General features: G+C 42.7%; 1 protein-coding gene across 2 annotated transcripts in view; it reads left to right on the top strand.

Moving 5' to 3' along the window:
- SDK1 (sidekick cell adhesion molecule 1) overlaps positions 1 to 24,051 on the top strand; it is a 332,432-nt gene that overhangs the window by 250,918 nt on the left and 57,463 nt on the right. For both annotated transcript variants that reach the window (XM_026054081.1, XM_026054080.1), the window contains 7 exons: positions 2,803 to 2,912; positions 5,325 to 5,475; positions 7,360 to 7,597; positions 13,381 to 13,496; positions 13,763 to 13,952; positions 15,574 to 15,672; positions 23,498 to 23,692. In XM_026054081.1, coding sequence (XP_025909866.1) covers positions 2,803 to 2,912; positions 5,325 to 5,475; positions 7,360 to 7,597; positions 13,381 to 13,496; positions 13,763 to 13,952; positions 15,574 to 15,672; positions 23,498 to 23,692 — 1,099 coding nt within the window. The remainder of the gene's footprint in view (positions 1 to 2,802; positions 2,913 to 5,324; positions 5,476 to 7,359; positions 7,598 to 13,380; positions 13,497 to 13,762; positions 13,953 to 15,573; positions 15,673 to 23,497; positions 23,693 to 24,051) is intronic.

Below are 24,051 nucleotides of genomic sequence, written 5' to 3'. Positions count from 1 at the left end.
AGGCATTGTAACTTTAACCAGGCATTTATTCATCTTTGTGGGTTAAGTCAGCGGCCCTGTTAGAAATCATCCGTTGTGCCAGGTGATTCTCTTGATGTCATTTTCACATCAGAGCAGGTAAATAAAGTGTCTGAAGCTCTGACAGTTTTATGCTTTCACTAATCTTTAAATCAAAAGTGACTGAATCAATTTAAGTACTCTTTTGTAAGAAAAAAAAATGCCCCTAGGGTGACAACCTGTGTACCAAATTTCATCCCAAAGCGACTTCAAATCCCTGAGTTATAACCTCTGTAATGAAAACTCTGACATGCCTTGAACATGAGAAGCCTCTATAATGTACAGAAACATTGTATTTCCCTTTGCTGCAGTTAGTACTTCTTCGAAGCAAACTTCGCCGTCTTATATAAGAAGACACAGGCAGATGATTTTTCCTTACAAATTTTCGTAGTTTTTTATTGAAATCTTTTTAAAGCAGTTGGTGTTCTCCTAAAACAATAAATGTCTGTGCATCTGTTGAGCACAGCCCTTCTCTAAGTTTGCTTATGCTGTTATCCAAAAAATAGTGGTAAGAAATAAGTCTCAAAATAGAGGGTTTTCTGTACAGAGCTGTTCAGAGAGGACTTTCTGGCCCCACTGAGGACTCTCTTATCTTCGCCACTGCCCGTAGTGCTTTCTGCCTCCTGGGGGTTCTTTTGCACTCTGAGTTTTGCAGCTGATAAGTTTCCTCTGATCTGACATGAGAGCGCTCCAGCAGAAAGCAGGAGTCCAAAACTTAGAATCTAAAAGAGATCCTGCATAGTAAAAATATGGAAGTCCGTCACTGAAGGTTCTCTTCCAAGCCTCATTTCTGAGCTTATTGCTAATAAATGGGTCCTCTTCTGATTAGCAGTGAGCACAGCAGTGACCATTGCTTGGCCACAAGAGCCAGAAGCCATTCACTTTGGAACAGCTTTGGAAAATCCTTCTTGTGGGAGCAGGCGCTGAAGTTACAGTGCTGATTTCAGAACAAATCCTTTAAGCTGAAGTTTCCCAAGTGCTAGCACTAGATCCAGGAAACATTACAAGGCATTAGCGAGTTTCAACTCTAGCAAATTTCTCATCTATTTTTCATAAAGTTTTGCTGAGATGTATAGATGGCTATGACCCCATCATTGGCAGCATGGTAGCAAATGGATCTTGAAGATGGAAATTGTGACCGTCTACGCTGCCAGTTGGCCTGTGACTTCCACCTTCCTTGGGTGCCAGCTTGAGTGTGGCAAGGACCAACATGCCGGGTGCAGTGGGATCTGCTGCACTAATCATCCTTAACAGGGATGATGGAAAATAGAAAGCTGTCTCCTGGCATAGCTTGTTAGGGGCTTGCCATCATCTTGGGCACAGAGGAGCTTTTGTTGCTTCTCTGTCAGTGAAAGATTCTCAGTATTTCCATGTTCTCAGCCAGCTGGTAAATACATAGCTGCAAAAGAGGAGGAGGTTCTGGACACCTCTCAAGCTTGAGTCCGTGGCAATTGTTCCAAGCCCTGTGGGTCTGAACCATGTGGTCCTTAATGTGTATTAATGACCTGCCTGCTGCTGCATAGTCATTGAAACCTGTGGTCGGTGTTTTTTGTTGTTGTTGTTGTTGTTTTTTTTTTTTTTTTTTTTTTTTTAAAAAAAGCTCTTGCTGTTCTTCAAATGTAAAAAAGGGGACTCTAGCTCACTGCTGGAAATTATTTGCAGCCTCTGAAAACACAATGGATTGTTGCTGTACAACAGCTTTGAGGTGTCGCTGCTAAGAGCGAGGAGTTTTGCAAAAATAACCATTTACTAAAGTCTTTCTACAAAATTAATCAGAAGCTCTTTTAATCAGGAAGTATTCGTGTGTCTGTGACTGAAAATCAATCCCCTCCTCCTTTCTTTGTTCAGTGGCTCTTTCAGAAAATTCCCTTTATCGTCTCTTTGTTCTGCGGTTCGGTTTGGGGCTGCTCTGTTTTACCTTGCAAACCTGTGTGAGTTGCTGATTAATTAAGCCTCTGTATCTATGAACTTTACTAAAATTTCTATAGCACAGTTGGGGTTGGGAGTCTTGAAAGGGCCGTAATCTGCAGTGCCATCTATTTTATAAGCTCTTTGGTGTGTGGCCCTGATACCCATCAGGCTGAAAGGCCTTTGCAAGCACAGCCCTCCATGGAAGCCGTCCTCTGCTCAAGAGATCACAGCAGATCCCTCTCTCAAAGCAAGGCACAACTTACGTCTTTGGCCTAATTTTCCTTGTGTCATTTCTTCATGCACAAGCATAAATATGCAGCACAGCAGCTCCTGGGTGAGCAAAGTACTAAAACATCTATAAATAAATCAGGCTTCTTCTCCTGGAGGGGAAAGGGGGAAAAAAAGAGTGAATGAAACTGGTTTTTCTATTTGAAGTACTTGGGGAAATGTTAGATATAGCAGCCTATGTTGCCTATCACGTGCCTTGACAGTGTCTATGCATAACTAGTATCCGCCATCAAATTCCCAAGGGATCTATTTTAAAAAGTTTAAAGAAAGCAGTTCTTCACACTGTGGGTCATGAGCTTCTGGAATTTGCTGCCATAGGAGTCTGTGGGAGTAAATGAGGTTAGCAGGTTAAAAAAGGATTTGACAAATTCACAGCTGTTAACTCACTAAGGGGAATAGGCAAGATCTTTTCCTTTAAAAACAAATATTCACTACCTGCTATGTATATAAATGTATTGGCCCTTTGACTGTGGAGATGACTCAGATTGCAAATGTGGGTATTTTATTGTTGGGTTTGCATTTATTCCTTTTATTCCCCATGTACAGGTTGGTGTTCTGGGTGATGAAGAAGAGTGGGTGAATCTCCATGAGGTGGAGAATGAACCTGATGCTCAGATGCTGGAGATACCAAACCTCATTCCTTACACACATTACAGGTAAGAACAGCTGGTGATTAACTGTAGCATGAATAAATGAGTAAGTTGCTCCATGGAACAGCTTTCCTAATCAGAAACAGCTGGCTGTATTTTGTAATCTGAACAAAAGGGAAAAGGTTGCACTGTTTCCATAGTTTATACTTAAAATTACTTGTCTGATACTGTTAATTGGAATTTGCATAAGGTACAGTTCATAACATTACAAACGGGAAGCCAAGTGCACAGTGGATGATGTTCTGAGTAAATGATAGCCTGAGACATTCCCAGTCTGAAGGGTGCACCAGTGTAACACCAATCAGCAACATATCAATTGTAGTTAAACTGGTGCAAACTTGTAATTACATGTTAACATCAGTTTAAATGTACTTTTATTGATGCAGCTTAGAAACATGGCTTAGATGAAACCTTTACTTTTAAGAATTTACCAGATTAAGCTAAGCAGATATATGGAAGGCTTAAGCTGACTGAAGTGAACCTACATTAGGGGCGCACCCCACTTAAATGAGATTGATTTTTAAATCAATGTGATTCAAGTGATGCATTTTTTTGGTATAGACAAGATTTGAGAATGTGAGATGCTCAATGCTAAAGAAAAATGTTTTCATGGAATAGATTGCTGCTGTACAGGCTGATTGGCGTGGAGATGTAGCAGCAAGTGTTAAGTTATCTTCCTAGAAGCTTTGTCCATTTTCCCCTGGCTCGCCTGTGTGCTGTTGTGAGCTAGTGAGTAATAGGATGCAGCCAAAGTAAAGTTCACATCACTTTCAGCCAATTCAGTGCTGGTACACACATTTTTTCCCCTCTTCGTCAAAAGTCCACAAACATGCTAGTTTTCTCTCAAAACCTCCACTGAAGTGTTTTGCATCTCACTTTAAGAGCTAAGATTTATGCTAAAAGCTATTTCAAAACTGTGGAAACTGAGCTGAGATTTCTAGCATAGAGCTGTAGCAAAGTTGTTTTCAGGTTGAGGAGCTGGCTTTTGCTCTCCTCGTGCAGGCGAGCCTTAAAGTTGAAAAGGCAGCAATGAATTCTTCAAAATCTGTTGCAAGTTAACAATTATTCAATCAAAAAAGCAGATGCCGTAGGTGTAAGATGTAGCAGAGCTCAACATACAAAGTGAGTATAACTTGCACACCTTTCAGGTGCATGGAGAAATGTCTCTGGGATAACAAATAGCAGGGAGGTATTTTATTGCACTTTTTATTTCTTTGACTGCTACATCTCTGATCTTTCTCTGGAGTCTTGTATTGGTTTTATTTGCCCGTTCCATTCTCAGTGATCGAGATTGCAGTGCTTGGCACTTTTGCCTTTCTCGCTTCCAACTCTATCTTTACATTGTAATTTATATAATAAGGCAGATTCTTGAATTTTGTCTAGAGTACTTCCTTTCTCATGCAGAAGCACAAAAATGAGGGTTTTTTTTTTTTTTGGTTTTCATTTCAATTTAGAACTATTTTATCTAATTTTCTGAAACCTAAAAAGTTGTTTCCAAATGCCAAATTTGTTGTCCTGCAGTCAGCTTTAGTCATTATCCTCTGAGGAGATAAATCATGAGAACTAATTATCAGACTGCATCTTTATCAGCCAGCTTTTTTTTTTCTATATTTCGAGCCAATGTTTGAGAGTGAAATCAAGGACAGTATTTGTTTAATGTATTTCCTTTCATGCATTTTCTAGGGAGATTAGAGTAGATAAATGATAGCAGAGAGAACCTTTTACCGAGCTCAGTCATTATGTCCAAAAATGAAGTGTTTAATAGGAACAGGTCATGTATTTATGGGCAAGAAATGGATGCCTCTAGCTGCAGTATCTTTTCATGCTCGTGACAGGTGAAAGTATCTGAAATATGCAGCACATCTTAATTATTTTGTACATCTTAAAAAGGTTTCTCTAAATCTTTTGTGGCCCAGTGGGGAATTCAGTTGCAGAAGAGACAGTTTCAAGCAGGCGAGTATCTTTTGAGAAGCATATCCCTATTAAATAACTTAATCTCGCTTGCGCAGGAAGACTGAAAATGCAGCGCAGGGAAGAATCCACTTCTTTCAAGCTGTAATTCTGTAATTGAGGGGAAATGTTATCACTAATATATGTGTGTATATATATATACATATTTTTTAAAATTGACAGGGAAAGAGAACATCCCAAGTTAGCTATTGTAACACCTTTCTAAATGTCTCATGCAAGCGCCGTGAAAGAAAATCACTTACTGTCGGCCTAAGCTCGTCAAACTCGGTATGATCAACAGGAATTTCTTGCACTGAAGCACCTGAACCGCTTGTAGACCTTAGGCTAATCTGCTTGTCCTCGTTATTTTTACTTTATTGAAATGAAATTGCGAACGTGAAGGCCGTCTGGGGCCTGTGGTGAATGACTGTTTGTGTTCTCCCTTTCCCGCCTCATGGCCGCCGGCAGGTTCCGCATGCGGCAGGTGAACGTGGCGGGCGCCAGCCCCCTCAGCCAGCCGTCCCGCGTCATCCGGACGCTGCAGGCGCCGCCGGACGCAGCCCCCGGCAGCGCCAGCGTGCGCACGGCCAGCGAGACCAGCCTGCGGATGCGCTGGGTGGTGAGCGGCCATGGGGACGCTGTGGGGGGGAACCTTCCCTGGCCGGGGGGAAACCTTCCCTGGGGGTGGGAAACCTTCCCTCGCGGGTGACAAAAGGAGCAAGCGCCAAATGATTCCCCGCTTTTGGAATGGTCCCCGAGCTGCGCCTCGCCTTAAGTGTGTTATTAATCACGGGAATTGCCTGCTGCCACTGCGGCCTCGTCAGGGGACGCGGGGCCTTTGGAGGCTCTGCTGTTTCGCGCTCCGAGGCCTGTTCCACACAGATCTATACACAGATCCACACAGATCTATAGATCTATACACACATCCACACAGATCTATAGCACTGCTACCGAGCTGCACTTTCTGAGGGCTCCTGCGTTGGGGTGCTGTCAAACTGCCCCCCAGCAGGTACCCACAAGCTGCTGACATTCACCTGGCAAGCACCATGCAGCCAAAGACAGCCAAGTTCCACACATTAGATCCATGCAGGGAGATTGTATTCATAGGCAAGGTTACGGCGTTATGCGATAAAACAAATGGTTACCTGCTGGGGTGCGGAGCTTGATGGAGTGGCTGTGCCCCACCAATGGTCTCGGTTGCCTGCGGGATTATTACAATGGGTTTTTTTGGCAATTAACCTGCTCCAAAATGTTTTCTTCCTCCCCTGGAAGGGAGAATTTTCCACTGGGACTGCCGCAGTGTGAAGTTGATGAAGCACAGGTTTCCTTTTGGCCAAATGTTAGCTTTTCTGTTCATAAGCTTACTATGGCCAGAAGTTGTAATCAGGCTAGAAACGAGAGGGGTTTTTTTCTGCAATCAGAAGAAAACTATTCCAATTTCTCAATGGGAAACAGAACTTGCTTGTTATCCTTGAAAGACTAAAATGTTCAACTTGAAGGTGTTGCCTCCATATGTGTAAAGGACCCACATAATTAATTCATGGCTTTACCAAGGGCATAACGTGCCCGCCTTGTTAAACCTTTGGATCCTGTTGCAACCCCAGAACCTCGATCCAAACCCCTATACGTCGCATCAAAATTAACTCAAGGTTCTTTTAGAGACTTTGAAAACTTTTAAAAGTGTGTTTCCTGCTGGGCTGCCAGGAAGCCTGGTTATCGCGAGTCAAACTGTGCAGGGGGAGCAAAGCTGTGGCCAAAAATGACCCCAGCTCACCTTTATCCTGCTTAGTATCACTGGCATTTGAAAACGTTTAATCTTCCCTCTTCAAGACCTGCAGGTGAACTGGGGTCCTCCTGAGAGCAGGGAATTCCTTCTTTCCAACAGAATAGGGGTCACATTTTTAGCCCTGCTTGCCTGCAGGGTGTAGTCTTCTAAGCTGTGAAATGTTAATGCACAGCAAACTCTGCCAGTGGTGCAGGGCTGAATCGCCCTCATCCTTGGGATCATGCAGTTAGGGTTTTTTTCCCTCTAAAACTTCTTGGAGCGGGCTGATTACTTTGTGCTTTAATCTCTGAAATTGCTTGTGGAGCTAGAATACTAGAATAAATCTCTACTGATAAATGAGTAGGCAGACTCCATTAAAAAGTCAAAAATGCCCAATAGATTCATTTGTCGTATGGTTCAGCAATATATCATTCATTTCCATAATTAATCATAAAGACCTGGAATTTGTTGGGTTGGTGTCAGTTTTGTTGGTACACCCGCAGCAAGTGGCACGGTTGTGCAAATATATCCATTAGGTGCAAAATTAAGGTAAAAAATGAAAATAATGCCTCAAGCAACAGAAGCATTTAGAGATCATGAAGTGTAAAGAAAAATCAACCCCTCCAATATGTTTTGCTTTGACTTTACCTGAGTTCTGACAACCGTGGCATGTAATTCGGGCAGTTTTGGCAATGTGGCCCGTACGATAACATGTTTTTTCTTTGCATCATTTGGCAGCCCCTTCCCGACACGCAGTATAACGGCAATCCCGAGTCAGTGGGCTACAGGATAAAGTTTTGGCGAGTGGACCTGCAGTCTTCGCCACTGATGAAGGTTATTAATGACCGTCTGGAGAGAGAGTACACGATTGAAGATCTGGAGGAATGGACAGAATATGAACTGCAAATCCAGGCCTTCAATGCCATTGGGGCAGGACCGTGGAGTGAAGTAGTGCGAGGTCGTACTCGGGAGTCCGGTAAGTCAAAGGATAATGTCTGCTGTGAAGAACATGTCAGCAAATTTCAGTGTTTTATGTCATGTTATTCACCCTTTTTTTTTTCACTTGTTGATCCACTAAATCTGAACTGAAAGAAAAAGGCAATCTCTGCGTTCACTGAAGGCAAAAGGACATGAAGACATTTGAAGGAGTCGTGTAATTTATTTGTTTATTTTACTCCTACCATGTTTTCATGTATAAAGCTGTAGGTTATTAATTTAAAGCAAACAAAACAACCTCTCCTCGCTCCTGCTGCACTTTGGCAGCAGGATGGACAATACAAGATGAACCCTTTCTCTCTGAGCAGCTCCCTCTTCATCCCTCATGGCTTGCTTCATCTTCCTCTCTCATATCCCCATTGCCCCTTTTTCCCCCCCTTTCCCTCTGGAGATCTGCCCCAGACTAGAAGCAGACAGCTGTAGCAATCTGAAAATTAATTTCAAGAACCAAATACTTCTAAAAGGGCACAAGTTATTTAAGAGAGCTGATTGCCTGTATGGAAATGAGGTAATTATCTAAGCTTTAGATGACACATTTTCAAAACTGGCTGCTAAAATTGTTTGCACAAGGTTATGTAGACATAACCTTCACACACGCATCGAACACAGGTACTGTATTGTCTAGCTGATTTGTGTGTGCTGCCCTGAAGCCGTCAAATATCAGAAGTAAGCAAACTCAAAATTTCAAGCAATAGTAAATTCTTGTTGGCTCAGCAGCAATCCTAAAGACAGATCTTGAAAAGCTGCTGTCTAACTTTTCACTTCAGTAAAACTTATTTCCCAAACCTGCCCTCCAACCCACTGTTGCAAGTGAGTGAAAGAAATGGATGACTTGCATGGTTTAAAAATTAAATAATAAAAGCTTCTTATGCCTCAGCATTCACATTTTGCTTCATTTCATCCATGTTTTTCTTCATTAAAGAGAGTTTTGAAGGCTAATACTGTGTCTGTTGTATAGTTGCAGACACTCAAGTGCGTGTCTGGGTGTACTTCGTAGCAAGAAGCTTTACTTGGGGCGAGATGGGAATGCATCGTACGCTGCAGGATTTGCTCCATTGATTTAGACAACTGTTCTTTGAACTGGCTAAGGCAAAAGCTAAACAAAGTCATCCCCCTCCATTTAAGTGTTGGTTTTGGGGAAGCAGTAATTGGAAAGTTATCGCCAGAGGTATTTTAAACAAGGCATGTTTGCACTGGAGTTAAAGATTATATGATCCAGATAAAATAGTTTGGGAGTGTTCTCTATCATAATAAAAAGATTTTGCATTTTCCATTTTCTTCTTTCCACTGCTCTTCAAACACTCCTTTTGAAATATAGTAAATACTAAGATTAAGTGATTTTTTAAAACCTTGGGATTATAGTGCTTTTGCTCAGCATCTAAAGATCAGAGGTTACATGTGCGTATTTGGCATTTCCTCCTTCAGTATTAAAAAAAAAAAAAGGTTGACTTGGAACTGATTATAGGAGGCAAGCTGAAACCAAGATCAAAATAATACAGAGCTGTGATCTAGACCATAAGGACTCATTTGTTGTTTTTTTTTTCTCATGTATTTTCTTTGATACTAACATTTGATTTCTGGAGTAGAGCAACTCAGACGTTTGGCTGCATGTTTTTAGATTTAGAATAGACAAGAAATGTTGGCACAGTAGCATGCTGTGTTAGAGCAAATAACCTCTGTGAATCTGTAATCAACACTTATGCACAGTCAGGCTAGGTTAAAATAAGAATAAAAGATAAGTGAAGCTGGAGAATGAGGTCAAAGCTATTTTTTAGGTCTGTCTTCCAAACGATATGAAAAAATATATCACTTCTGTACTTCGGTTTAAAAGTACTGTGCAAGCAAGTCTCCCAATTATTTGGTTCTGTTTTATATGTACAGAGAGTTGGGGAAGCTGATTTTGGCTCCTATGGCAGGTTTTTAACATTCATCAAAGCTGTCCAGAGGTGACTGGTCTAAGATTACGTGGTTGTTTAGTCGCAGAACTTATAGGTCTGGGTTTTAGACCATACAAGGAGCCTGAGAAGTCAGAGCCCGAGCACTATATTAGCTCTTGGAATCAAATGACAGTGCAGAGAAAAATCCAAACTCTTTATTAAAAATAAAGCTGTACTTGAACACTTCTGTTTATTTTAGGATATGTGACCGAATCACTATTAGCTGAGCACACATGATAACAATAAAGGAGCTTGTTATTACAGGTATTCTCTGGTTTCTGCAATGCTCAAATGTAAAAAAGACTCTTGAAACCAAAGAAGCTAGAGAGGATAAATAACGTATGGGTTTTGTGGAACTGGGTTGAAAAAGCAGGTGGAAACACTACAAACGCTGGATACAGCTGCAGGAAGCTGAAAATAGAGTGTAATGATTTAGGATTTGAAACAGCTCAGGTTTTATCAATACAAAATGTTCTCAAAATGTTAAAAATGAAATAACTTTTACTATCGCAGTGTAAAATTTCTACAAAGCACCAAGCCCAGTTTCCTCTCAATAAACTGTAAATGATGTTAGGTATAATATAGAGAAAGCAAGAAAATACTAAGATAACCCCTAATGTATTGACACGATCTTGACAGATTTGCTTCTTTTTAAGTATAAACCCTTCTTTTCAAACAGTGCATCTCAAAAACACCTATCCCGCTGCCTTAACATTCAGGAGCTCCTAATATTCAGGTCCGTGCATGTGCATAGCCTGTGCCTTAAAAAATCAGCTACAGCCCGAGCATGGTCACATATTTGTGGCAAAGATCAATCTCCTGATGTTTCGGGGACTGACCTTCCCGGAGCAGTTGCTGTGCTGAGATAAAGCGTTGCTTGATAATTCGCATGGGGTCCAATGTCACGGCGGAGATTTATCACTTTCTCCAAGCTGAGAATTTGTCTTGCCGTATCTAACTCCGTGGGCAAAGGGGTTGCACGTGGCAGTTGGGTTAGTTCTGCCACAAACAGAGCTCTGAATTTGCACCTCCTGCTGACACCAGTATGCCAGCTTAATTTTTACTTTGCAGAAGCACTAATGGTTATTGAGCTGAAATGAGCTGTGAAAGTGGAGAGAACCACTGCCTCACAGCATCTAGCTTTCTCAGAAAGGCAGAATACAGACCAGCTTATTAAAAGCTGAAATCAGGATCATTTCTTGTATATTAAGTACAGTTATGTTAGAGGCATGATCTTAGGGCATAATCTTAAAAACTCGAGTTCTCATTGCAGTTCCAGTGCAAAGCACCAGTATCTCTGTAATTTCCTACTTTTGATCTTCTAAGATACCTCCTGCAGCTTGCTGGATTCTCAAACTCCTGGCAGTTTGCTGGATTAGCTAATCGTTTAGTTTCAGAGTTTTTGATTCATTTCCTGAAAACTCTGAGATTTCTTGGGCATTGCTTGGTTTAGGCGCTGTTCTCGCAGGGTCACTTTGGAGCCATGTAACGGTCAAGCAAAGCAGCTTTGGAGGAGGGAGTCTGCAGAGGAAGGAGAGGAATCTCAGGCCTTGCAAAACATTCAATCTCGAGGCATCCTGAGGTGGGTGAGGGCTCAGAGAAGCGAAGGTTACGTTTTGATTCATCCTCCAAGGGCCAAGCAAGGTCTGCTGCTTGATACAAGATTGGTAGCCACGAGATGCAGAGGATCAGTTGCTGGTTCTGAACTCCACTCACTCCTGTAAGAAGGAAATTCTCAACACAGATATGAGAACTGCACTGGGGAATTAAAACAGAGCAAAACACACAGTGAATACGAGTATTTAAGTGTTAGGTTTAGATTCCTTTCCCAGGAGAAGGGAGCATTCACTGCTCTGGCTTTCACTGGGGACTGAGATTCGTGGCCAAGACATCTTCAGCTTCACTGTTCTCTCTGATATTGGCTTTAGGCTCCCCGACCTGCAGTGTGGTCATAGATGGACTTCAAAGCAAGTCCTGCATGCACAGGACCAGCCTTGCACAGCCTTGACCTTTTGTGAATTCAGAAAATCTCAGGGCTGCTGAGCAAGGAGGAAAAGAAATATTTGTAAAATAAGGCAGCTGGCATTCTTGAGAGGATTCAAACCAGATAAAGTGAAAATAAACGTGGCTAGGCTTCTTTCCTCTACGGATCCTGGTTTCCTGCGACCCACCTCCAGCCTTTCTCTCTCCACAAGTGATTCATGTGGGAGTAGCTCTTTGTGAAGATCCACAGATAAAGTTATGGCAGGTTTCCAAAGGCATTCATGGCTCCTGGCAATCTGTTTTCCTTTAACGTAATTATATCCTTGTGGGGGATAAATCTAGGAGAAGATTAAGAGAAAAAAAAAAAAGAAGAAGAAAAGAAAAAAACAGGCATTTCAGCATTGGAGGAAAAAAATCAGATTTTAGCCTGTGAGATGGTGCTCTGTTTCTCATGTCCCAATTAATTGGTAACAGGGAAATTGTTTCAGAAATGACTATCTCTGCGGTTAACCTTGAGTGCACAGGGGTGGGGGCTGGTGTATTCTTTTTTCAATTTATATTAATTCTGGTGTCATTCTCATTATCTTGCTCATGTTGCTAGGAGCTTCAGGAGCTAGCCTTCAAAACAATAGATCTGTGCTATCGTTTGGACAGCCCGGAAAGCATTACTGTGGCCAGAGATTTGTGCTCCTTTTTTGTGATATATTCAGGACCTAATCAAGCCTTACTGCCCATAAGTTCTTGTGTAACATAACTTGGTGAATGTTCTCCAAGGTCTGACAGGTGTATCCTGCTCTAAAAAAGATTGTACCCTTCAGATGTTGGAAATGCCACAGAAGAAAATGTGAAAGGGCAGCAGAAAATGTGAACTCTTAAAAATAGCCTCCGATTCGGCTTGCGTAACCGCATGGTATTAAGCGTGTCTACAAAAGCTTGCCATTGTGGGGCTCTTCTGCAGGCTTGGGTTTTAATGGCTTGTGAATATGTAAGTTTGCTTCCCTCTCCAGTCAGGGAAAATTACAGTCTTCCTGTGCCCTCCGTTCTAATGATGTTTTTAGTTTCGTAAGAGCCGATTTTGTAACATGAATGAAATTGCCATGTCTTTCGTTTATGCCGTATCAGTCCTTTAAAATGCACCTTGTGTTAATGTATTTCTTCATAATTAATGTATTGCAAGTGCTGAGCACCATCACATCATCAGATGGCTCAGAGGTTCAAGAGCTTTGTTCTGAACCAAGGGGGTCTGGGCACAACCCAGTACTGGGAGTTGCTGCTAACTCCAGACAAGATGTAATAATTTCCTTTCAGATAATATAGGAAGCCACGGTGGTGTAAAACTTGTTAGAACAGATTATGCCGTGAGATAAACTGCCATTCATAAAGATTTCCAGCTTTTGGCATAGGGAAATAAATGTATGAGAAAGAAATATTAGGAAGCAGACTCTTATCTCCGGTCTCAACTTGATTCTTATCCCTGCGAATACATAGATCCTGCAATTTATTCCTGTCTGTTGGTATCTGTTGTCTGTCTGCAGCCAGTGATTAGCGTTGGATGTTTAGCTCTTTACAAACATTGTGATTTCTACAATGAGCTGGTAAGAAATTGCGAAGTAGGCTGAAATTTAAAGATGATGCAGAGTGAACGCAAGAGAAGAAGAGATTGGCTAGAATGCATTCCAGGACTTCTGGGTTATAATACTCTTCTAAGAGATCTATAAAAATAGATTGGGAAATAGAAAAGTAATTGGCCTTTCAGAAGAGTCCTAAGCAGATGGGGAGAGGGAGCAAAATGATGTAGCAGGGCTTCCCTAGCTCTGATTTCTGTAATGCTATGTGGTTGCAGTTCCCTCTGCTCCTCCTGCGAATGTGTCTGCTGAAGCGGTGAGCTCGACCCAGATCCTCCTGACGTGGGCCACGGTCCCCGAGCCGGAGCAGAACGGGCTCATCCTGGGCTATAAGGTACATGCAACTGCAGCATCGCGCTTCCTGGACCTTTAATGTCTTACCTAGATGTGTTTCTGCATTTGGTATTTATAATTCATCTTTTGGATGTTATTTTCCATTACTTGCCAGGAAAAGATATTGGAAGTGTGCTAGTTTTGAAAGGGCTAGTTGCTTGGTATGAGTATGAGCTCATTTTGTATTTGGTGAAAGAGGAATCCAAAATTCCTATTTTGTGCGTTATAATCATTTACTTTCTGTATTTGTATCCGTTTATTCTCCAGATCCTTTTTAAGGCAAGAGATTTAGATTCTGAACCAAAGAGCCAAGTGGTAAGAGGCAACCACACTCAGTCCTTCCTGCTGTCCGGCCTGAGGAAATTCGTGCTCTATGAGATCCAGGTGTTGGCGTTCACACGTATTGGAGATGGAGTCCCCAGCTTTCCTGCAGTTATAGAAAGAACCAAGGATGATGGTGAGTTTAGGAGATACCAAAATAAATATCCTATTTCATTTTTTTCATACCATTTAATTTTAATTTTAATGAGGCAAGTATAGACAATAACCCAAACTAAGGCTTTTTGGGTTTTATACATTTTTTTTGCAATTTTAAACTTGAAGGACTTGATCCTTACCTATTATAACTCAGCGTGGTTCCTTTGGTTGTGGGCTGAGGATTGGAAAAAACACTGAAAGTCACGGCGCCCATTTTCTTCTTTCTTCATAGCTGATCAAGGGGGAAAATAAATCAAAAAATATTTGTTCTCTGCAGCTTGATGTAGACAATTTCATTTGAAGAGAATTTTTAGAGTCCAATTATGAATTCCTATTGAAGTTCAATCACGGCTGTAAAAAAAAAAAAAATACTGCAGTTGGAATCAATAAACCAATTCGGGTCTGACTGGCCTGAACTAAGATTGGGAATTTGCAACTTCAGAAATGCAGACTCTGTTTTTTTCATGGAAAAAACAAGATGCTGACCCTGGAAGATGATCGGATCGGCTTCCCTTTGTATTTCCCTCCAATGCTTCCTGTGAACTCAGGGTTTCCCGAGTGCAGTTTGATGTGTTGAAAGAACTGGAGCAACCTCCCCCTTGGCCCGATCCCGTTTGAACACGGCTGTGCGCTCCGAGCATTCCCGCTGGTGGAGTTTTATGGAAATTTAATTCAGCTGTTAAATGTTTTTTGGCTTGGCAGATGGCAAAGTTACCTTTGGCTTTGTTGCTTTTTTAGCATTCAGTAAAAGCCAATGTCTGGGTAAAGAGGCTACTCTTTATTACTGCCAGTGAAAATGAGCAGAAACACTAGTCTCCCTTTTTTTTTCATGCAAAAGGAATGGAATAAACATTGTTTTCTACAAACAGCTTCATGGAGGTGATTTTGTTGGTCTGAAAATGTTTTCAGATTCCAGGCCAAGGGCCGGAGCCCACGTTGCTCTTGGGAATGAGGTCGGAGCTGGGCTCTCCGGGGCAGAGGGGCAGCAGCTCCCGGGCGTTTGGGTTGTTTTCTCCATGTATCTCCTGGGCCTCATCTTGGCTTTTTCTTCAAATGGGAGCAAAGAGAAGTTACCGTTAGCACAACTCTGCCAGGAGAAAAAAATGTCCTCGCAGGACTGCACGTACCAGGGAATAATGAGAAATATTTTAAACCTGTTTATTGAAGATGACCCCATTACAGCAGCTCCCTCCTTCCGTATGCGCTGGCAAATGATACAAATTGTTCTTCCATCTCCGCTCTCCCGCTATAAACACGATGTGTCTCCTCTGGGCTCCACTTAATTAAAAGTAGCATCGAGGGGACTGCAGGTGGAATTTGTGCCGAAGGGGAAATTTTGCGCATGCAAATGTAGGAATTAGCATCTCCTCCCCCGTGAACCCGCCACGGTCAGTGCAGCCACCAGCCGCCCCTGTCAAAGCGCCTCTAAAGCTGCCGGGGGTCCTGCTGGTTAAAATGCACACGTAAAAATCATCGGGTGGTTGGAAGCTGGATGGACGGATGGACCTCAGTGCTCCCAGGCCCCGGGTGTCCCTGGAAGGGGCAGCCCCGCTGCCTTGGTGCCCGGTGGGCAGATAACCGAGCTCTGTTTCCCCGTGCAGCCCCTGGGCCGCCCGTGAGGCTGGTGTTCCCCGAGGTGAGGCTGACGTCCGTGCGGATCGTCTGGCAGCCGCCGGAGGAGCCCAACGGCATCATCCTGGGTAAGGAGAGCGAACGTGGGGCAGAGTTTACTGGGGCTGGGTGGGAGACCTTCAGCAGACAAGAGTTCACCTCAGTTCTGAAAATGGAGAAGGAAAAACTCACGCTTTTTGCTCAGTTCTCACCCTTTTAGACCCTTCTGCTTCTAACTTCACTGCCATAATTCAAGTGTGTTTTTAGTCTTTTAGGGTTATTCCCCACAGCATTCCTCTTGGGGGCAGAGGGGGCCTGCTTTGATTTTTACTGTGTCGGTGACCTCCCTTTAAGTGAGGACTAGCCCTGCGTCGTGTTTAAATCTTGAACCAGGAGCTCGCAGCGTTTGCACAGGTGTGTGGTTTCCAGACGCGCTCAGGAGGTGATCCCGCCACCTGAAGCAGCAGGGAAAACATCGGATGTGACTCACAGGCAGCAGCTGCAGGGATTTTCTGAGCACATGAAAGAGAGAGGTTGCCTGAAACTGGTCATCAGACAGCTGCCAGGGACAGAACCACACTAGGTCCCACCGCAGCTCAAGGAACCTCAATGTCTGATTGTCTTCTGCGTCTGATTTATCGTCTTTTCAAGGAGCTGTGTCCTATCAGCTTGTTCTCTGTAGAGATTAGGATTTGGATCACAGGATGTGGTTAAGGACGTAAGAAAGATCTTTTGATACCAACGATGAGAAAGTACAACTGGTGCTTTGCTACCCAACCTGTGTTCCAGTGTCTTACATTGCTGCATCTGGCCTTGTCTGCTGTAAGCTGTGCGGGGTAGGAGCTCTTTTATTCTGGCTTTGCACGCTGCTTTGTGCAATATATCCCATCCTCAGCTGGTTCCAGCTCGTTACCACTTTGTTGTATGATAAAACTGTACAAATATAAGGCTAGAAGGAGGGGTTTCTCTTAAAGCATACTTGATGTGTAACTAAACTTTGCAAGACCCTTGTTAATTTATTGCGCTTTTTAAATAAATTTGCAGATAGCCTTTTTTACCCTCTTAACTTCTAGCCTAAATATCCGGTGATAATTGACCATGCTTGCTAGTTCTGGTCCTGGCCCTACACTCCTGGTATCGCGTTCCAGGACACTTGGTGCTGCCCTGATTTGACTTGTTTGAGACACTGGTGTTGTAACTAAGTAGGTTGGTGACCCACTGTTAACTCCTACCCCTTTTTTGCAGGGTGCTTCCACGTCAGTCACTGCTTTTGAGGTGCATTTAGCTTTTTCTTTGCAAGAAAGAAAACACCTTACATCTAACTGATTCCACACACTGTCTACCAGTTAGCAGGATCACTTGAAGGGACCTTCTCCTTTAGAGGACTTGTAACCTCTCGTGATTTGGTGTTATCCTTGAATTTTGGAAGTAGCTGGGCAATTCTAACAGCCAAATTATTAATGAAAATACTCAGGATATATTCCCATAAGGCCTTACTTAATATGTCCTCCCAATTTTTAACTCAGTTATTGATAACAACATTTTGACTTGATTTTCCATGTGTTGTAGGGCTTTTCTTAGATTCTGTTTCTTTAGGGCTATGTGACACCATATCAAATCCTTACCTAAAGTCAGTGTGGATCATATCTGTTATTTCCACCTGGCCAATTATCAAAATGGAAAACAGGTTATTTAAATATTTATTATTAGTTCTAGGCAAATTTATATTGGCTGCTCTGTGGCACCTTGTTATCTTCATGCATGCTTATATTGACTCCTGTTTTGTTCTTGGATCTTCCTGGGTACTGAAGTTTAGCTTGTTTTGCCTGCAGCTCCTCAGGTCTTTCTTTCACCTTTTTAAAAGATAAGGTCCCATGTTTGCCCTTCCAAAATGCTCTGGGACTTCACCTGCCCTCCACAAGTTCTTGAAGATAATCACTAATTATTCCGAGCTTGCTTCAGCTGGTTGCATAAGCACTCTGGGGCAAATTTCATCAGGCCTTTCTGACTTGATTACATCTAGCTTAGCTAAATATTCTTTAACCTGATCTCTATTCTAGCCTGCATCCCTTCTTCTATTGTCAGTTCTAATTTGTGTTAAATATCTAGTCGATATCAACCTTTTTTTTTTTTTCTCTTTTTCCTTTCTTTTTTTTTCCCCAATTTCTGTGAAAGTAGAGCAAGTTGAGCTAGCAGCCCTTCCATTCTGTGCCATCCGCCCTGTGTGCATCTTCATTGCAGGTAGCAGACCTGCCCTCCTTCTGTCTCTCTCATTTCTATTGTATTTAGAAAACCTTTCTTCTGCCTTTGATGCCCTTTGTAAATTAGAACTTCCTTTGCACTTTAGCCCTCCCGATTTTGTCCCCATGTGCTAGTGCTGTCTATTTATACGCTCCCTTAGCAATGTGTCCCAGCTCCGCTTTTTGTGCAATTCAGTTTTGATTTTTGAGGTCATTAGTGAGCTCTGAATGCAAACATATTGGGCTCCTAACATCTTTTGTCTGCATATGGATAGTTGAACCTTTTATTTTTTTGTCTCCTTTTAAACAGTCTGCTAACCTGAATTCCCTTTTCCCTTAGAAATCCTTCCCAGGAGACTTTACCTCCCCATTCCCCACATCTACCTTTTTGAAGTCTATTGTCTTTATTGAGCAGTTCTCACTTCTCTGGTTCTTTGGGAGTAGAAAAATTGAGGTTTGCAGAGGAAGTCATCAGGTGCCAGTGTCAGAGAGAAACAAGTAAAAACCACTCCTGCTGGGTACTGCTGTAATCTTGCCTAAGAAGAGTGGAGTACTTCAAAAAATGATAAACAATGTAGTACAGGTTGCAAGTTTATTATTTTTTTCCTGCACACCTCTTCACCTCATCACTGTAACGAGCATTTAAAACAAAACTGTAGCATCACAGGCCCTGAAGTTGGATTACTGGAAAAAAATAAGTTAGCATAATTTTGCAGTGTGCCCCCTTATTCACTGGTGGGGCTCAAAAGAAAAAACACCTGCTTTGCTAGAGCAACTCGTACTCAGAGCCTTTGAACCAATGTTCCTGCTCTGCTAGCTCTGTCCTCTGAGTATACAAGCACCTCTGCAGCAGCTAACATCTTTGTAATCTGTATCAAAACATGTTCTAGCATTTCCGAGCGAGATTAGCAGGATGAAATACTGGCAGGCACCAAGAGGGAAAACCACTTGTTTGTTTGTTTAAATATTTTACTGTGGAAGCTTGGTGAGTATTTTCCCTTTTGGGAGTGTTCCGGTAGCCATCTGAGCCTTAACTCTTCTTTGTGGCAGTCCATCCACCTTGCACCCAATGTAGCTTCTTTAAATACCACTGAATAAAAATGGTGCTTATTGTACCTGTGCCTACTTCTCATCTGCAACTTTTCCCTGAAAATGAGAGCTCCTTCAGCATCTTTCCAGGCCCTGGTTAGTATTCCTCATGGTATTCTTCTATTTAACGTTCACCTGAAGCTTATTGCAAAAGAGTGCAAGAACTCCACTGAGAATTATAACCAAAATTGCATGTAATCCCTGTTTGCAAATTCATATTTTGATCCCAGGCTGCATTTGCACACCCACTGGCCCTTAAACAGATAAGCAGTAAAGTCAACAAACCGGACTGCAGCCCCACGAGGCAGACCATAACCTCCCAATATCGTTTGGCTTTCCCCAAGTTCTGTGACTAATTAATAAAGGTTTGTATCTGTGGTGCATCGTGGCCTGCGTGAGCGGGCGCTGTCAGTTCTGCGGGGCTTTGTATGGTGATGAGCTTGAAAGCTTCTTGATATTCATGGCGTGTTGTCGTCTCCCTGCCTGTTTGCTTTGGGGAATCTGGTGCTTGTGTTGCAATGACCTAACATTTAACAGGCAGTTTAAACTGTTGCCTTTTATTGAGTTCGGGAAGTGCAGCTCATGAAACTGCTTGCAGTTGGGGAGGGGAAAAGGAGGGGGGGAAAAAAAAAAAGAGATGCTAATGCAAAAATAAGTTGTATTTCAATGAATAAACAAGCTCCAAAGGAGCTGATCTTTCAGGCTTTTTTTATGCTAGTATGGCCTGGACAATGACAAGACTCCCCTTTGCAGAAGAGGTTTGGGATGCTTTATATTTAAATACATTTAAAAAAGAAAAAAAAATAGAAAATGGTAAAAATGCCTTAAATTCTTCTAATGCATCATCTGTAATATGTTCCTCTTCCCAAAGAGTTTGCTTTGGTCACCTTCTGAAGTTTTTACCTTCACTCATAGCCTGTGACTTCCTAACTAACACGCATCTTGCTGTAATCCAGCAAGGGAGGGACCTTCCCGTGCCAGTTGCCGTGTCAGAGAAGCCCTTGCTGGGTTTTCTGCTTTTAAAAGAAGAGAATTTGTCTGTCTTTGATGGCATTTCCTGAATCTCCTTGCTCTGTGCCCGAGAAGCACCCGCTTAGCTCCCCGCCTACACGTTTAAACCGTTTGCCCTGTTGCAGCATCATCTCTTAAGGTAGTTCTCTTCCCTGGAGCATTTTAGCTCCTGGATGTTGTTTGTAGATGGCAATCGCATCTCCACTGACTCCTCGCTGACCAGCTACCCAGCCAGGCCCCCCGAACCCCTCTCTGTACCAGTTTCACTTCATGTAACTTGTTCTTCATGCCTCGAGTTTTTCTTACACTACTTCAACCTTGATGCTCTAATCTTTCCCTGCACATTTCTGTGGCTTTTTGTTACTTTTGAGTGTCCTTTTTCAACTGCTGCAGCTTTTATAACTGCAATTGCATTTATTGCCTCTTACAGCCTCGAGCATACATTAATTTCTCTTTGAATGCTTTCCATTTACCTCTATTGATTTGGCTTGTTTGATTTCACCCAACATTTCCTGCCTTCTTCCATCCTTTGTTGTTGATGCGTCAACCTAATAATTTTATCTTTTTGATCTTGGCTTAGCCTTAATTATTATCCAAGCTGTCCCTTAAGTACTGCATCTTCTGTGTCACTGGGAAACAAGAAAAGCAGTGCCATTTATGACAGTGCATCTTCACTGCCCTGAATTGTCTAATAGGAGAGAGCAATCTAGGAGATCAAAATTAAGGTCCTGAGTATCTCTTGAGTGGCTTGTAAGTAGTAATAAGTGAGCTGGGTTCAGCAGCAGGGGTTCCATATGTTCCTTTCGATCAGAATAAGGGAAATGTAGAAGTGAAGCCTCTGGCTGGGGTAAGTTTTCCCAAAATGCTCAAGAAAACCATGTGCCGCGTGCTGTAGGTGTCCCTGCTGGAGCAAGAGGGTTGGACTAGATGATCTCTAGAGGTCCCTTCCAACCTCAACCATTCTAGGATTCTGTGAAAACAGATATTTTCTTGGCCTGGCAGGGGAGGACAGTGAGGGCCACTGCTTTTTCTACCGAGGGACCCTGAAAGCGAGTTTGTGTAGCCTGTCAGAGACACTGTGATTTTCTCTTTTTCATGGCTAAATTAGTTTCTATGCTAGCCAAATACTCACTCTTATATGAGTTATTGTAATGGCCTAGATACGTATATGTTCCTTTGATTAATCTGTGCATGTTTGTAATTGGCTTTCCAGCATGAGCACCACCATTTAACAGTAAATAGCTATCTCTTTCTCTTCCCTCCTTACATTTTAGCTGCACTTTCTATTTTAAAAGGTTTAGAAAAGAGGGGAAATTGTTCAACAATGATATGTCCCAGATAGCATACTTATCTTTTAATAACTAGATAAATCAAGTTTGCTATTCTTTTAATGTTCTGTGCTTCCCTCCAGGTCTTATTCTTTACGTCTCATGTCCCCTTATCAAACTTCTTTTGCCATCTTAGCTACTCTTCCTTCATCTTTCCCACTGCTGTAAAATTTTCCGTAGTGCTTTTCTTTTACTATTTTTCCCTTTTATGGAGATCCTGTGCTTGGGTTCTTGCTTCTGCTTTCTGCACTTCCGTATAAATTGAGAAGCTGATAATGTATCCCTTTCTTCTCCTCTTTACTATACATCTTCTTTCTGTGGACTTTAAAAAAGAGAATTAAAATACTATAAATACTATATACTATACTAAAAAATAGTGTGGTGAAGTACACAGGACCAGTAATGGAAGAGTTGATGCAGTGGATAAAAGCAGGCAGTTGACTGGTGGAAAATATGATTGTCCAAGTTGAAGAGTGTACGATTTTGCCAGGCTCTCAGCATGCTCATGTTCCGTTTTTAACTGGAAATCTAGCATCTCACTCTAGCTGAGATGTTATTTGAAGACTGTGCCTGGCACAAACATTGCTGCTTCCTTTCTAGAGGTGCACATGCCATCAGGTTTGTTCCATGTAAGGCAGATGTGGCTGTTGCCCAAATTCCCTAGCAGCTTCTGAAGAAAAAAGAAGGCAAGGAAGCGCTAATGAATCGTTAATGCCACTGCAAGAATCAGCACGCTGAACTAACACCATCTGTATCCCAATTAAATTCTAGTGCTCCTCAGGGAATGCCCCCAGCACACAGTTGTGTGTTTGTGCCACTTACTCTAGGGAGTGCAGGAACTGTGTTTGCATCTCTCCTGTGCATGAGTCGTTGGCAATTGTTGCCTAATCAGAGAGAAAAACATACCATTGATTTTGCCTAATAACCACCGGGAAGATAAAATTCTTAACTCTTTTACACCAGCCTTCATGAATGAAGCACTCCAGGTTCAGCTCCCCTGTTCTCTTTATGGCCAGGAGCTGATGGGAGTTCAATTTCTGGTTGGGATGTAAAGTACAAGAGGAAGAAGTTGTGTCTGGTGTCAGCTGAGCCCTTTGGAGGATGAGGAGAACCGCAGCCTGCCTCCGCTCAGCTGTTTGGATTTGGATTTGTTGGCTGCCCTGTGTAGTTTCATGAAGCGTTTAATCACAGCCCATATTCAGCCTGTGCAGCAAAGCCCCACTCCAGTCCTGGTATTAATTGATTTTGGAAGTTAGCAGCTGGGCTGAAGGTTACCAAGAAAGAACCTGATTGAATTGCTCAGTCTACAGAATAGATTTGAACATTTGGCAGGTCCTCTTTGGGGGGCAGTTGTTGTTAGTGGTGCGTGAGAGCTCTGCAAGCCCTACTTTGCACAGTTGGGTCATCAATAATGCACGATAAACTGTAAACTCATAATTGCTTGGGCAGGTTTGACGGGAGACTATTGTTTACAGTCGTCAACAAAATTGATTATTACGAGCTGCATGGTTCAAGCAGGACCTCAGAGCTGGCCGGCTTCTTCCTTGGGCTGCAGACAGGCTCACTAAGGTTGAATGACAAAGGAAAGATGCTCCTTTTGGCAGTTCCAGCATTCGCTGGGTAGTTACAGATGAGCAGGAAAGCTGAGGAAAAGGCAACTGCAGAAAGCAGGAGCAAGTGCTCACTTGGGTGGGATGAATGCTGCACAGTGTGGGCCCTCGAGCTGCTCTGCAGCTGGAAACTTTGTAGCTTCACTCAGTGCTGAAATTGTTTGAGAGAGAAAAAACAATGTGCGAGTATATGTGTGTATTTGTGTTGGATGGAAAGCTGAATAAAGAGTGTTTGCCTGAACTAGCTCAGACAGAAGGGAGTGATTGCATGGACTCACTTTGCTCCTCCACCTTTTCTTGAGGTACCAGTATGCTTAGGAAAGATTAAACTCTTTTGGTACCTTGTTTGTATGAAGGACGGAGAATGAAGTAAGTTTCGTGGCAGGTAATATGCAGTAGACTCTTCAGTTTGTCCCGGTGTGTGCAATTTCCCTCATAAGGGAATGCGTCTGATGGGGAAAGGCTGATATAAAGCAGAGATGTAAAGCATTAAAGGAAGCAAATTACTTTGTTCTAGTCTCAGGTAAATGAGTAATTATGATTAAATTAGTAGCTTTGGTGCTCTTTTCTCCCTGCCAGAGAGCTGTATAAGAACCCTAACCCTTTTACTCTCTCCTGTTGGTGCTGTGATTTCAGGGTATCAGATCGCCTACCGCCTGGCCAGCAGCAGCCCCAACAAGTTCACCACGGTGGAGGTTGGCTCCACAGTGCGGCAGTTCACGGCCACAGACCTCAGCCCTGAGTCCGCCTACATCTTCCGGACCTCAGCCAAGACCCGGCAGGGCTGGGGGGAGCCGCTGGAAGCCACGGTGATCACTACAGAGAAACGAGGTAAGGTCGGCAGCCACCGATTGAGGTGCTCTCTGTTACACACCTTGGAGCCTGGGCTGCTCTGCGGGGAATTTTAAAAGCAGGCTACAGCCTGTATACCTCCTCCTTCTCACCCCATAAACGTGCCCCTAAAGCACAGCAGCATTGTGATTTTTGGAGACCTGGTGAACAAGACAGGCTTTTACAAGGCAAAGTTCTCCTAAGCTGCCAGGCTGTTGGAGATTGATTTTTCCATCAGGCGCTATGTTAGCCCTGTGCAGCCTTCCTTCTGCAGTCTGATCTTTTCGTTCAGCTTTCTCATCTTCTGGAAAGTTTGCAGTCTTGAGAAAGAAAGTGATGGATTAATTATATTGATTAGG

The sequence above is a fragment of the Nothoprocta perdicaria genome, unplaced genomic scaffold, assembly GCF_003342845.1.
Source record: "Nothoprocta perdicaria isolate Ctin4 unplaced genomic scaffold, notPer1 scaffold_12, whole genome shotgun sequence".
Lineage (NCBI taxonomy): Eukaryota > Metazoa > Chordata > Aves > Tinamiformes > Tinamidae > Nothoprocta > Nothoprocta perdicaria.
This window is presented reverse-complemented; position numbering and strand designations above follow the sequence as displayed.